The sequence below is a fragment of the Berghia stephanieae genome, chromosome 13, assembly GCF_034508935.2.
Source record: "Berghia stephanieae isolate SIO BIC M18660-M18661 chromosome 13, UCSD_Bste_1.3, whole genome shotgun sequence".
Taxonomy (NCBI): domain Eukaryota; kingdom Metazoa; phylum Mollusca; class Gastropoda; order Nudibranchia; family Aeolidiidae; genus Berghia; species Berghia stephanieae.
Genome location: NC_088372.1, coordinates 28,374,152 through 28,389,425, shown reverse-complemented (window position 1 = coordinate 28,389,425; position 15,274 = coordinate 28,374,152). Strand labels below are relative to the sequence as shown.

The 15,274-nt window shown below is 34.7% G+C and overlaps 1 protein-coding gene across 1 annotated transcript in view; it reads right to left on the bottom strand.

The window, feature by feature from the left end:
• Window positions 1–15,274, bottom strand: part of LOC144958745 (triple functional domain protein-like) — a 250,216-nt gene that overhangs the window by 202,385 nt on the left and 32,557 nt on the right. Inside the window, exons 28-37 of the mRNA XM_078890919.1 lie at window positions 14,043–14,155; window positions 12,075–12,141; window positions 11,257–11,366; window positions 10,609–10,678; window positions 9,889–9,978; window positions 8,925–9,059; window positions 8,243–8,503; window positions 7,443–7,544; window positions 5,810–5,961; window positions 5,092–5,221 (exon numbers count right to left, since the gene is read on the bottom strand). Of these exons, the coding sequence (XP_078747045.1) occupies window positions 5,092–5,221; window positions 5,810–5,961; window positions 7,443–7,544; window positions 8,243–8,503; window positions 8,925–9,059; window positions 9,889–9,978; window positions 10,609–10,678; window positions 11,257–11,366; window positions 12,075–12,141; window positions 14,043–14,155 (1,230 nt within the window). The remainder of the gene's footprint in view (window positions 1–5,091; window positions 5,222–5,809; window positions 5,962–7,442; window positions 7,545–8,242; window positions 8,504–8,924; window positions 9,060–9,888; window positions 9,979–10,608; window positions 10,679–11,256; window positions 11,367–12,074; window positions 12,142–14,042; window positions 14,156–15,274) is intronic.

The following is a 15,274-nucleotide window of genomic DNA, read 5'->3' as shown; positions in this document are numbered from 1 at the left end:
CAATTCCGCCTATTATTATTATTATTATTATTATTATTATTATTATTATTATTATTATTATTATTATTACTTTATGCCAAATGTACTTTTAATAAATAAATGGCATCATCCACCACATAACTTTTGGAAAACCTTTAAATCATGCGAGATAGATCATAATTTGTCCTTTTAACTTTCCATATAACTATCTTTCATTCATTGTGAAATAACTATAGGGTTACAAAAGACGCGTCTGAATTCTATGACGTCACACATCATGTCAAGGGGTATCATTTCAATCTTGTGAATAATGATCATCGGCTGACTTTCATAAATCGATCATCAGTGATGGAATAGATGGTTTGTGCCTTATTAAATTCCGTATGACTTCAAAGACTATGATTTTGCTGCCAAAAAGTACTTTCGGCATTTGTTTTTAAGGGTTTTACGGCGCCACATTTAAAGCACGAAATTAACGTCACTAATTAGCTCTTGTAAGTTATATATGGCTGGCGGATGTTGTGAGTATTATAGCTAAACGCATAGCATCGATATTATACCGATAAAATCTGTTTACGTGGTAGGTCTCGATAATAGATTATAATTTATAATGGGATAAAATTATGATTTAAGAGAAATTCAGTCTTTTTAAAGAGCCTTGAGTTACGACATCAAGCGTGAAATAAAATAAATTGCATCTAATGATAATTTATTTAATTTACCGTTAATTACAAGAGATATAAATCAGACATCTGCGCACAATCACAATCCTTAGTCATGAGAATTTTTATATCACATCATGTCTCGGATTTCGTCTAGTTAGTCTTGTTATAAAACTTGATGAATACCAACCACACTGGTATCAATCTCCAGGCAAAAGGTCAAGGTGATATCGATCACCAACCATATCGCGATAGTCATTCATACTTATCTGGGATGGGGGGGGGGGGGGGGGTCCACTACCAAAAAAAAAAGAAAAGAAAAGAAAAAATAATAATAATAATAATAAAGATACACTTTAGATCTCAATAATTGTATCTACATTATATATTATTTTTATTTTTTTCAATAATGAATTTTAACCGCCAGGAGCCTAGGTCTAAGATTTTGGACTTTTTGACAGGTTGATCGACGGTCGGTTTTATCCATCAATATGAAGCAGAAATCCGATACATTCGAATATTTACAAGCACAAATAACAAGTAAGACTTACGTTAGTATTATAAACTATAAACGTTCATGGTTACACAGTTTTGTGTGTTGGTCCGTTATACTTCCGGATGGCAATGTTGTGAACTTCTTGGCCAAGCTAAGTGGTATATAATCACGATATCAACAGTTTCTAAACTCGCCTCTTGTTTTTAGTAGCGTGGATGGAGTAACTATCTAGTCTAGGAAGTTGCTTATATTCCCTGTCTTCTGGCGAAGACCAAAGGCCGAAACGTCGTGTGTTTGTATTGTTTTACTCTATGAGCCATATATCTATTATTTATACTTTCGTTACATTTTGACTTCGTCACTTCGGCACTTTTAGCTTTTTTCTTTTCTTTTTTTTTTTTATTTTCCTTTCTTTTCGGAGGTCGAAATTTAGCGAAATTGGGATGTAGATAGGTATTTCTCCAGATTCGGATTTGTAAAAATTAAATTTCAGATTAAAATCTGAGATAATGTGAGTGTTTCTTCTCAGAAATGAATATGTCTGTCAAGTTCAAAACGGAACTACATCCCATCAAGTCTAGACTGACTTACGATAGAACAAATTGAGAGAATAATTCCACGTAGTTTAATTGGTAGATAGCATGCATTTCGGGTAAGTACATAATAGTGTTCCCTCTTAAAATTCTTTTTCTTTCAACAAAAATAATATATATAGATTTATTTTGTCATCAGTTTGTGGGAGGCCTGACTATGGTGCTAATCACTACCTATAGTGTTTGTTTGATCACACCATCCATTATCCAATTATTTTTGCTATATCGACTGTTACTGTGACATTATCGATGGTGGTGTGCTCTTTTATCGTGTAACTGCTACTTCCAATTATTTTTTTAAGGAAACACACACACACACACACACACACACACACAAACACAACCACAAGCACAAACACAACTACATGCACAAACACACACAAAACTAAACAACATTTCTTCCACAGTTTGACTGTCACAGCTACAATTTTTTGGGGTGTTTCGTTTTGTTCTTTGTTTTGTTTGGGTTTTTGTCTTTTTGTTTTGGTTTGGGTTTTGTTTTTGTTTTTTTTTTTTTGTTTATTTTTGAAATGTTCTGGGTTTTTTCTGTTATTTTTATTTATTTTTTTTATTTATTTTTTTCTTTTGTTTGTTTTTTTTTTTTTTTGTGTCTTTTTTTTTTTTTTTTTTTTATTTTGTTTTTTATTTTATTTTGTTTTGTTTTTACTTTATGGGTTGTTTTTTTTTTTTTTTTTTTTGTCTGGTGGGAATTTTTATTTTAGTTTAGGTTTTGTTTTGTTTTGTTCTCCCCCACCTCTTTTATAGCATGTTATACATTAATGAGTGACTTTTCATAGGAATGAGGGGATAGCTAAGACGGTAGAGCACTCAATTCACAAGCAAATGGACCAAGATCGATCTCGGGTAGGGTACAGTCTAGATTGTTCCCCGCCCCCTGTCCTCCCGGCAGCGATTGATTGGGTTGTAGGTCTGTTAGATCTAGCGAGAAAGTACTTTGTGACTTTGTGACGGTCTAGCGTCCCATCCCCAGGGATGGCAAGCACATTGCTATTGTCCGTTTCAAGCTATAGAAACCGGGATAAGCTCCGACTCCATGGGCCTAATAATGGTTCTGAGGGACTACTTTTTACTTTTCATATGAATGGAATACCTCTGAAAGGGCTTCATATCTATCCCTTTAAAATGTTTTGTCAAAATCTTCCGTCACAAGGTTAGGTAGAGCACAATAGAACTGTTGATATTACATTATATTACCACATTTTTTATCAATTCCAATAACAGGATCGGCTTTAGAAGAATTGGTGTTTTTGTGTTGTGTTCAACAACAATAAAGGTGGTAATCGGCAGGGGGTGTACATTATGAAATAATGATGAAGATGATGATAGCTTGATTGGGGGGGGGGGGGGGGTGGAGGGAGAGATGGCTACGGTGGATAGTACTCTCTCTCTCTCTCTCTCTCTCTCTCTCTCTCTCTCTCTCTCTCTCTCTCTCTCTCTCTCTCTCTCTCTCTCTCTCCCTCTCTCTCTCTATCTATCTATCTATCTATCTATCTATCTATCTATCTATCTATCTATATCTCTCTCTCACACACACGCACACACATATACATCTCCCCACCCCTACACACAAACGGGTTATACAAGAGCCAGGGAAAATAACTGATAATGTCTAAATATACAAATAAAGAGGAAGAGAGGAACCCCATTGACTTGGCTCGTAAACATGTATATATCGCACCAAGTAATCCTAGGCTGGCGACTGTGTCGTCGAGTACGTCGCAACAGGAAAAGAAACGGTGAAACAAATTAGCAATGATATATATGAATGTCAGAACACTGTTTAACTCTTCTTACTACTTATCCACCTGATACGGAGAGGAAAGGATGATTGGGGGGGGGGGGGGGGGGGGGAGTGGAAGGGTCAAACTGATGGTTAGTCATCTTACCATAAAGTAAAACCTAGAAAGGGAAGGGAGAGGGGGGGGGGGGGGGGGGGAGAGAGAGAGAAAGAAAGGGACGGAGAAGGGTGGAGAGAGGGAAAAAGGGAGAGAAAAAAAACAAAAAAAAAAACAAAAACAAAACAAAAAAACAACAAAAAACCAAAAAAAAACAAACAAAAAAACAAAAAAACAAAAACAAAAAAAACAAATATATATATATATATATATTGAATCGTGTTTGATACAAATATGGTACGAAAAGTGCTCGACATGTAGTAATGGAGCGAATTATTATTTAAAATATTTACCACAATGTTTGGGGCAGTCTACATCGATGTTTCAGGCAAATTAAGCCTGAAACATCGATGTAGACTGCCCCAAACATTGTGGTAAATATTTTAAATAATATATATTATATATATATATATATATATATATATATATATATATATATATATATATATAGAAGAGAGGAGAGAGAGAGAGAGAGAGAGAGAGAGAGAGAGAGAGAGAGAGAGAGAGAGAGAGACTATATCATGTAATAATAGAGATATCAGCCAGTAAAAAGAAATTCATTTTTTTTCAGCAAGTAAGGAAAAGAGAAACTGTCGAGTCCCGATGTCCCGATGAAATAAAATGGGGAAAATGGGAAATGTGGGAGTGATTATCATAATCATAAATAAAAGATGGTGAGAGGAAGACGAAGAGTAAGATAATTGGCTGAGAAAATAAAATAAATGAAAACAGCTTCAAAATTAACAAATCAATAAAGAAATTTCGGGCTCAAAATCCTTCTACAGCCAATTAAATAAATAAACCTGGTTATACAATAAGAAGAACCCAATCTTCCTCGCTCGACTCATAGTTGAGTCCTTGGATGAGAAATGACGCCTGTTAGGCGATATTATAATTTTTTCCGACAGAGACGACGCTATTCACTGCTGGGTACTCATTTTACACCTGAGCACGGTGACAGAATGTGAGTAAAGAGCCTTCTCCGAGGACTCAACCATGCGGCGCTCAGAGCAGGACTCGAACCCTGGACCTTCCAGTCTGTAGGCAAGTGTCATCCTACAAGACCACACCGCCGCATAAGGATGAGAAGGATACAGTCATTGGAGTTGGAATGAAATTAGAAGATGTAGTTAGGTAAGAATAGTTTATAGTAGATTGTGTGTGTCGAACAAGGATGAGAAGGATACAGTCATTTCTAAATGTGTTTTAAAACTGGGTATTGAGGCCTATGGTAGATGAAAGACGGTTGGAATGAGATTAGAAGATGTAGTTAGGTAAGAATAGTTTATAGTAGATTGTGTGTGTCGAACAAGGGTGAGAAGGATACAGTCATTTCTAAAAGTGTTTTGATACTGGGTATTCAGAGGTAGACGAAAGATGTTTGGAATGCGATAAGAAGGTGTAGTTAGGTAAGCATAGTTTAGAGCAGGGTGTGTCTGTCCTACCTTAAAGGTTAAGCCTCCACTGCCACTGCTGTCTGAAGTGGCTGTCGTGGCATTGGACGTTATGGACATAAGGGAACTCCTCCTCTCTAAACTGCTCATATCCTCGAATCCGCTCTCTCCCTCCAACTCTCTGGTGTGTGGAATACAGAGATAAAGAAGAGCCCAATGAATGTATTGATGATAATAAAAAACAACTTCATTTTCTACTATATTTGGATGTTTTTTAAGAGCTTGTATGGTACCTGGAGGAACAGGATGAGGAAGAGGAGGTGGAGGAGAAGGAGGAGGTGGAGAAGGAGGAGGTGGAGGAGGAGGAGAAAAAGGAGGAATAGGAGGAGGAGGAGGAGGAAGAGGAGGAGGAGGAAAAGAAGAAGAAATTAATACCGTAATTAATCTGTTTGAAAATGAATTCCATGTAAATAATAATAATAATAATCTTTATTGTCCAAATTAAAGGCAATTCATGTGAGGTAAACAATGCTCAGTTTGGTTCATGGTAGAACATCAACACATTTACAAATACAGACACAGCCATACACGAACATACACGCTTGCACATTGTTTCTACACATGTATACAAAAGAAATGAGCGTACATACAAACACATATACATACATACATACATGCAGACATACATACAAACCAGCATATCATCGTATATGCATGCCTACATTCATACATACATACATACATACAAACGTGTACATTGACTACTAACCTTGAGGCTCGACTAGAATTAAATATTTTGGGCGGAGGTTTGAACATGGTGGCCTGCTTGTCTTTCAGGGCATCGTTGAGGTAGAGCACTCTCTCCTGGATCAACTCTCTCATCTTTTTCACCCATAGCTGTTTGGTGTCTAAATTTGTAGCCTGTGGAAAAAAGATAGAAGATATTATGAGAGCTTTATATTAGAGCTTTTATATAGCGCAATATCCACTAAATGTGCTCAAAGCGATTTACAAAGGGTCCCTGACCAACAGCAACACGTAACATGTAGAAGAACGAGACATGACGTCTGTTAGGCGATATTACAATTTTTTCCGACAGAGACAACGCTGTTGACGGCCAGGTACTCATTTTACACCTGAGTACGGTAAGAGAATGTGAGTAAAGAGTCTTTCCCAAGGACTCAACCATGCAACGAGCGAGGATCGAACCCAGGACCCTCCGATCCGAAAGGGAGTATCATACCACAAGACCACATAGCCGCACAATGAAAGATATGAAATGAGAGGGGGGGGTGGAATTTGTAAGCAGGCACGGCACTGGTGTAAGATAAAAATCAAAAAAGGTATGTATAAGAAACAGTGCCAGACAAAGCAGAAAGAAAAATGCAAGAAAAAAGAATTCCTCCCAAAAACGCCCTGCAACTGATTATTTGAGACAACCGAAGAGTGGTTTTCATAACTCCGTTTTTCCAATTTTGAGATATTGAAGATTATTTCCCCTACAATTTCTCATTCGGTCTATTTTATTTTATCATATCTAAACTTAAAATTTACACAAAACTAGGGAAATCTTGTGCCACGTGAAGTTTAAAATAAAGTTTGCGTTTCAATTTATTTCGCGGATGGAAACTCTCAAAAAGTAGAAAAATCGACATAACAAGTTTTTCAATTGTTTTCTTACATTATGCTTTCTGCTTTGTCTAGCACTGTTTCATAAATACCTTTTCAGATTTTTATCAACGAGATGAAGAATAGGAATAGTTGGGATGACAAAACACTAGTGCATGACAGTACTTACTAAATCAAAAAAATAATGAAGTTAAAAATGGATTTCTAAAATCTTCTTTCTTTTTTAAGTCTCCCATTGTCTGCCTGAATTACATCCTTTCAACAATGAGCAGCGGTACGGTCTTTGCTTCATACCCAAAAGGTACTGAGTTCGACTACCCGCCTCGTTGTGTGGCCTTGAGCAAGTCACCTTGCCCTAGCTCACTTTACAGTGCTGCACTGCAGCCGACGCCTGGGTTATTCCAGTCTTTCCTTGGAATAGACCCTAAAGACAAATTTCCCCTTGTGGAGAATAAAGGGAATTTTATTTTTATTATTTTATTTACTTACAGTGCTGAATTTCAAACTATAAGAAATAAAACACTTAAAGCCTGTGAAAAATTGAATGAAAAAGATTTTTTTAGAAAAGAAAGAAAGCAAGATAATAAAATATAAACAAACAAAAAATAACTAATTGAAAATGGTAAAAATGAAAAGCAGATTTATACCCCGAACAGAATTAGCTCTTTACTAATAATTTTGTGAAATGAATACCTGAGTACCGTCAAATAATGTCTGAACCACGCAAACTGTAATGAATATTTCAGTATACTTATTATTGGACTTGTCCATACCTTGAGGATAATTCTGTAATCTGAAATAGGTACCCGTCCAGTCCACAAGGCAAACTTGGTTTCATCCCCTTCTATGTGCTCTGTTATATTGATTTCTGAGATCTGTGGACACAATGCAAAACGTGAATAAATCGAATAGATCAAAGTTAAACCATTGAAAAATAAAAATGAAGAAGAAAAATGCATATATAAAAAACTCAAAACTTGAAACCACAGTAATCTCAAACACAATTTAAATGAAATACGATAACTGCCTTACTGTACTGATGTTCTCCATATCATGCTACAACGCATTCCATAAGGGCTCGGGTAGACTTGTTTATTCTTATTCTCTTCAATTTTTATTTATTCATCTATCAATTCATATATTCATATTTTTTTTCCCCTGTCCACCCAGCAGTGATAGGGTGGCTGGGTCTGTTAGATCTGGCAAAAAGTACATTGCGATAGACTAGCGTCCTATCAAAAGGGTAGCAAGCAATTGCTTTTGTCCATTTCATGCTACAGAAACCTGGATAAACTCCGGCTCCATGGGTCTGGTGGCTCGGAAGGACTTTTTTTTTCTTTTTTTTTTTAAACCTATGAATTGATTTGAATATTTTATTCATAAATTCATTTATTTATATTTTGCACTCTAAAAATAACAAGATCCTCTTCATTAAGAGCATATAAATTTTAAGTTAAATGTCACAATTCACAATTTTCAATGTCTGATTCCTCTCAATTCCAGTTAGTAACAGTGGGCCACCAATTTAGTGAATACAAAAAAAACAACAACAAAAATTAATTTTTTTTCTCACCATGAGTTTGAATTTAAAAATGTATTTGGATTTCCCGTTCGAGTCCTTGACTTCCTTGGAAAAGACGAGACAGACATCAAAGAGGAACAAATGTCTATCTCGGCCCTTTTTGATGAGCTGCTTGGGGTCCCAGACGGTGAAATTGTCCTGAAGAAGCACTTCTCCCAGGGCCTGGAGATTCTCCTCCATTCCCTCCAGCATTGACAGGTGCATTGCGTCGTTAGCTTTCTTGGGAACGTTCATCATCACCTCCAAGGCTTCCTGTAAGAGAAAAGAGAAGAAAAAAAGCATGAATTTACATTACATTTTCGTATTGGTACCTGTGTAGTATCCACAGAGCTGCCAACCCATAACATAATGCTAATAAAAAGGATCACCCTTTTAAAATATAAGGATTTTGACCCCCAAATAATAATCATGATTTTGAGCTCCCAAAAAATCAGATTTTTGACAAAAAATCAGAATTTAAACATTTATATTTTTTTTTTAAGCCAAAAGCACAGACAAAATTATTTGTCATAAATACTCTCACCATTTTAAATTTCAAAACCAATAAATCTTTCTTAACGCTAAGGAATTAGAATATTGGTCCTAAAATATTTTTCCATCATCATCATCATCATCATCATCATCATTATAATTGCCATCATCATTGTCCACTTTTAAAACGGTGTGCAGTGACCTTGATTTCCCCAGTGTGTTCCTCACAACAGGTCAGGAGATCTTTCAACAGCAGCTGGTATTTGGTGACTCTCTGTACGGGCTTGATTAAGTAAGAGGCTATGGGCTCGCTTAGCTTGGACCTGTGCTGCATCTCCTGTTGATAAATCATATAAAGGTAGGAAATTGTATCATATGTATTATTGGGCTTGCACAAGACAAATGAAATGGAACAAGCTGTGAAAGAGATTGGCGAAACCTGCACCGTGCTCAATTTGCTACCCCAAAACGAAACTGTCCCTGTAATAAAAATCAATGTTGAATAAAATAATATTTTAACTAAATTTTTCATCCGGCATAATTATAATCAAATCAAGTCAGGTGGAAATAATTATGAATTAGGTTTTAATTAAACCAGTTCTAGCATCTGATGGTTTACGTAACACTACTACAATAATACAAATATTATGACCACCTATTCAAAAGGCATCTTGAAACCTTCATCCAAATGCAACAAAATACAGTGTTCTAACAGATCCTCTCCGTTATCTAGACCACTTCAGTGCAAAATGTTCTAGAGAAAGTAGCCGTGTAGCCATGCATAAGACTTCACTGATGTTGCATAACTGGTCAATTTGCATTGGTCATGCATGTAAAGAGATTATAAGAACTTCAAGATGTGTAATTTGAATGGGGAAAAAATGTGTAATTTTCAAACAAAATGTATATTCCAGCACAGTTGCAAAGTTGATGAGTAGAATCAAACACTGTTAATAGAGAAATGAATCTGTGTAACCTAAATCTCATATTGTTACATGGAAAAAGACAAGATTACCAATAATACGTAAATTATTTAGATTTTCCTTTGTTCATATTCACACCATTTTTATGTTTTAAAAAATAGTAATTTTCTGACTAGTTGGCATCTCTGCAAGTCTCATCCCTTAATACTGTACTGAATTCTCTATCTAACCCCATGTCTTTACCTCAAAGAAAGATCCAGCCTGTTCCACCAAGAGAGCATTGGAATCTGGTTTGTTTTTACAATAACTCACGTAGATAGAAAACTTCTCAGCCTGGTGAGAGAAAAAAAACAATATATATCTATAATGAAGACAGATAATTTATATTTTGTGAAACAATATGTCATTGAAAAAAAAAAAAGATTTTATATAGGGCATTATTCACCAAATGTGTTCAAAGCACTTTCACATAAATAGAAAGAAAAAAAAAAAAATTAAAAAATAACAAAATATATATATGTATGTATGTATGTATTATATATATATATATATATATATATATATATATATATATATATATATATATATATATATATATATATATATATATATATATATATATATATATATATATATAATGAAGACAAATAACAAACAATTTATATTTTGTGAAACAACATGTCATTGAAAAAAAAAAAGATTTTATATAGCGCATTATCCATCAAATGTGTTCAAAGCACTTTGCATTTTATTCATTTATTTGTTAATTTTTCTTTCAACTTTCACTATACAGGAGAAGTAATGTTAAATTCTATATGCACTTGACACACACATAACGAAGAGAGTTTGTCATTAATATTTTTTTATCACTAACACAAAACTGAAAGGAAGTACTGTCTTCAAAGAGGCTTTACAGGAGGACAGAGAATTACGATGTCACATAAATAGTGATGGCAAACTTACCCAGGTGACAAAACAATGACCTACATCCTCCGGTATTGTCTCGTATTTCTCTAACTCTTTAAGGAACACACTGAGTTTTGGGAAGGAAAAAAGGGAAAAAATAGAATAGAATTAAATACTTCAAAACCATTTTCCCATAAGGCTGGAGGAATTAATCTATCATTGTGCAATAACTTAACCCATAAAAAAAGTTATTCCTTATCATGTTGTTTATCAAAAAAACTCATTTTATCTATGGAACATTTCATCTGTAAGTATCATGATCATAGACAATTTTGAGACAAATAATAATGCCCTTAATAACTTTTATTGAGAGAGCATCTGTTCTGATTATTATTTTATTTATGTTCACTTTTTAAAAATCTGAATAAATCAACAAGTACACAACTCGTTTAATTACCTCAAGGCATAATAACAGATATAATAAACAATCATGAACATGCCAGCATGAAAATGATCAACTGCGTATGGCACACCAACTAAATTAATTCCTGTATGAAAAAATAACCAGATATCATGCCATTTACACAATCTGTTCACACTATTGCCCTTTATATTTCTTAGAAAACCATTCTGTACACTCGTGCGTGAGCTATTTATTGTGACAAGTCCATCCTTTTAACTCTGGATGCATACAATAATACTTACTCTTTATGGAATTCATAGATTTCGTCCATATTACTGAAGACGACATGAGCCCTACCCAGAAGACCGGTAGGGACATTAATGTTGGGGTCGGACATTGGTTTTAAGTAACACTGAGGAAAGGAAATATACAGTGTTACTTAAATGATTATAAATACAGACTTCAATTTTACACTTAGGAAAGGAACTATACAGTGTTACTTAAATTATTATAAATACAGTTGAATGTTACATTGAGGAAAGGAACTATACAGTGTTACTTAAATTATTATAAATAAATACATTTCAATATTACACTGAGGAAAGGAAATATACAGTGTTACTTCAATGATTATAAATACAATTCAATTTTACATGTATGTTTGATTGTTGTTTTTAAGGGTTTTACGGCGCTTACAACATATTTAGGTCATATCAGCGCCAGTAAAAATGAAGAAAATGGGATCGTAAAAATATACAGTGTTAATTAAATTATTATAAATACAGTTCAATGTTACACTTAGGAAAGGAAATATACAGTGCTACTTAAATGATTATAAATACAGTTCAATTCTAAGTTATTTATGAATAGTTTTCCAATCAAATTCAAAAGAAGAAAGTAAAAATTATGGTCCATTTTGTTATTTTTTTCATTACATCTCTTTTCAAAATAAATGTTCTTTTTTTTTTTTTTTTTAAAGTTAAGTGATATGTTAAACATAAGATTATTTGAAAAGGTACACGAAAGTTCAATACATCAAATATGAAAAATCCAAGAAAAGTACATTTTTTTAACCCCGTACCCCTGGCTACATCCCATGCGGGTTGGAATGAAAACTTACATTAATACAAGTTTCTAAATCTTTAACATATGTTCTTTCTGTTTGAAGCAACTCAGCCATGATAAATCTGGGGGGGAAAAAAAAAATTTAAATCATTAAAAATGGACAACAATGTTGATTGATATTATTCAGAGGAGGCATGGTTAGAAGTTGATATACAGAGAAGTGGTAAGACCTGGAATGAGATAAAAAAGTTGGCTCAGGATAGAGAAGGATGGAAACTGTTTGTCTGTGGCCTATACCCTGACCCAGGGTGAAAAAGGCAATGATGATGATGATGGTTAGTTGGTAGAACAATAATCTCACAGCCAACAGGACCAGAACTTTGTGCGCCTAGAGCTGTTTTGTCAACGGGATTGGGTGCTATACAAATAAACTTTTTAATTATTATCATTATTAAATCAATATTGTGATTATATTAGAAAACACAATTGTGACCATTAGTTCTCATTAGGGTTTTAATGTCTGAGTAAAACTGATACTGAAAAAAAGTGCACTCATGATCTAAATCATGAACTTTAAATGAATATCTAATGGTGAAGAAACACGGTGGAGGAAGCAAGGAGAAGTGGTTACGCATGGAAGACAGCCAAAGGATCAGGAAGAGTCAACTGGTGAAGTATTGGGGAAATTTTGTGGCGAATGTTACGAAAACAACCTTTTTTGGCATAGCCCCATTTACTGATGAAATATGTCCAAAATGGTAGGTCTGGAGGAGGCATGGTTAGTTGGTAGAAGAATAATCTCACAAACAACAGGACCAGAATCAGTCCCAGGTGCAGAGGTAGCTTTTTTCAACTTCTTAGTCCACTTAGGGGGGGTGAGTGGCCGAGTGGTTAAGGCATGCACTGTGACCAGGAAGGTCCCGGGTTCGAGCCCCGCTTCAGGCACTTTCTTATATTTCCTTGAGCAAGATCATTAACCCCCAATTTCCTCACTTTAGACAACATGGGTGATTCCTGTTGACATCAGACATCTTGTTTGAAGGATTATCTATATTCCTTCGTGGAATGCCTAGGCCACGATATCTTATGATGTAGCGGAAGGGCATAATTTTTAAAATATTTTTTTAGTCCACCTATTAGTGACTTGGTCGTTACCTCTATTGAATCTGGCTGAAAGTACTTTGCTGTCTACCAGCACCTTGTCTAAATAAAGCATAGCAACCAATTGTTACTGTCCTATGTAACATTACAGAAATAGACAGGATAGCGGCTTTAATTAAGTTAAGCTAGCGTTTGAGGACGAAACTGAACAAAACCAGAGCTGCCTATTTGAAATTTCAAAAATTTGTAGTTTCCGAGGAAAAAAAAAAGAAGAAAAAGTCACTTTAATTAGCTTTATAAATAAATAATTAATTTGCCCCCAGCATGGTCCAAAAATGCTTCAAAGTCCTGAATATAGGTTCTAAAAAACTAAACTTTCCTTTTCAACAAGATTTATTGAGTGAAAAAGTTGAATGCAGTTCTGTTTGTTTGTTTGTTTGTTGCTTTAGGTCTCTTCCAACACAATTGAGGTTATATGAGAGACCGCTGAAACAAAAAAAACAAGCAATCTAACAAAAATAGTACAAATGTCAATCAAAATCATAACCTAAAGATATCATAAGCTAAATTATAAATAACCAAGAACAAACAGGCAGAGGATTTACAGAAAAAAAAATATCCCCTGTCAAAAATACAATCACAAACCAAAGAAGCAGGATAGGCTAGTAAAGAGAAGAAGAAACGACATCACTATCGGATCGTACACCCATGCGAACATCATAGGTATATGATTCAAGGGTGATGCTCCCATCCAACCACCCGCAATGCAGTTCTGTAGCTGGGGCCCAAAATTCGTATTTCCACTAATTTTTCATAGTACTAGGCAGGCCTGACAAAATACACACAGAACAGGAGAGGAAAATAACATATGTAGCTCTGGCCACAAATAGAGTGAGAAAAGAAAAAAAAAAGAGTAACTTACTCTCTTCTCCTAGCTGACTTCCTCTTCTCTTCTGTCAACTCTTTTGGCGATCCTGTTTGTTCTAATTTTTCCTCCAAGGACGAGTCACTCTGACGCTGCTCATCTTTCTCATTCTGCTTGAATACGAAGGGCGAATAATAATAATAAAATATAATAATGCCATTTCCTTCTCTTTCATTGAACAAATTCAAACATTTAAAAAATATATCACTGAAAGCCACTGCCAATAGAACAAAAAGGGATATCAAGGCAGCTAGAAATTCTGCAGTCTACCTGAATTTAGAGTGATGTATTAACATTTAATCTGTTTTTTGTTATTGAATAGAGAAAAGTTTTGAACATTCCGAAACATTCCTTATTTTGTTCTTCATTTTCTATTATTATTTTTTTTTTTGTTGAAAGCTGTTAATTTCAAATTTGTACAATACTTTTTTTAAAAATGAAAACATCCCAAAGGCCACTGAGTCAGGACTATTAAGTGTTGAAATCCATTAATAGGTTAAACATTAATTCTTTACTAGTGTGTTGGATTTCTATTTTTGTCATGTAATGCTTTATGACAATAAAATCACCTCACAAAAACAAGAAAATTGGAGGCATGGGTGAAAGTTACTCAATGATATTAATCCTGCAAAGGCAGGTGCTCAGAAAAAAAAATCCTGCAACTACCAATAAGAGGAAAAAACAGAAGTGCGGTTAATTATATAAATGCCGTTTTTTTTTCATTTTCGAATTCCGGCCAGACAAAAAAAACAACGGCGAGACCTCTTTCAAAAATAAAAATCCGGCCATGCCGGATTTTTCCGGCGAACTTTCACCCATGATTGGAGGTAATGAAAATATAAAACAAACCAAAAAAAATGTCAAGGCATTCATCTTTTTCAAAACAAGATTTCATTTTTCTTACACATGCATAACCACAAACTATCATTGATCCCAATAAAATTCAGAAAAAGTGTGGATCGGGCACTTGTATCAATAATGATGAGAAAAATAGGGTATGGAGAATTGCCCGATGAAATGGCCAGGTGGTGGAGGGTGTCGTACCAATTGGATCCGGAGATTGGCACTGACCCCATGACTTTTCATTCTCTGTTTTCATCTGGCACTTCTCCATACCCTATTTTTCTCATCACAAGATCCCAATACTGCCTGAAAGAGTATTTATCCAATTGAACATTAAACAGTTATAACTTCAGAGATTCAAAGGTTTACAGTGTTTAGTGGATATT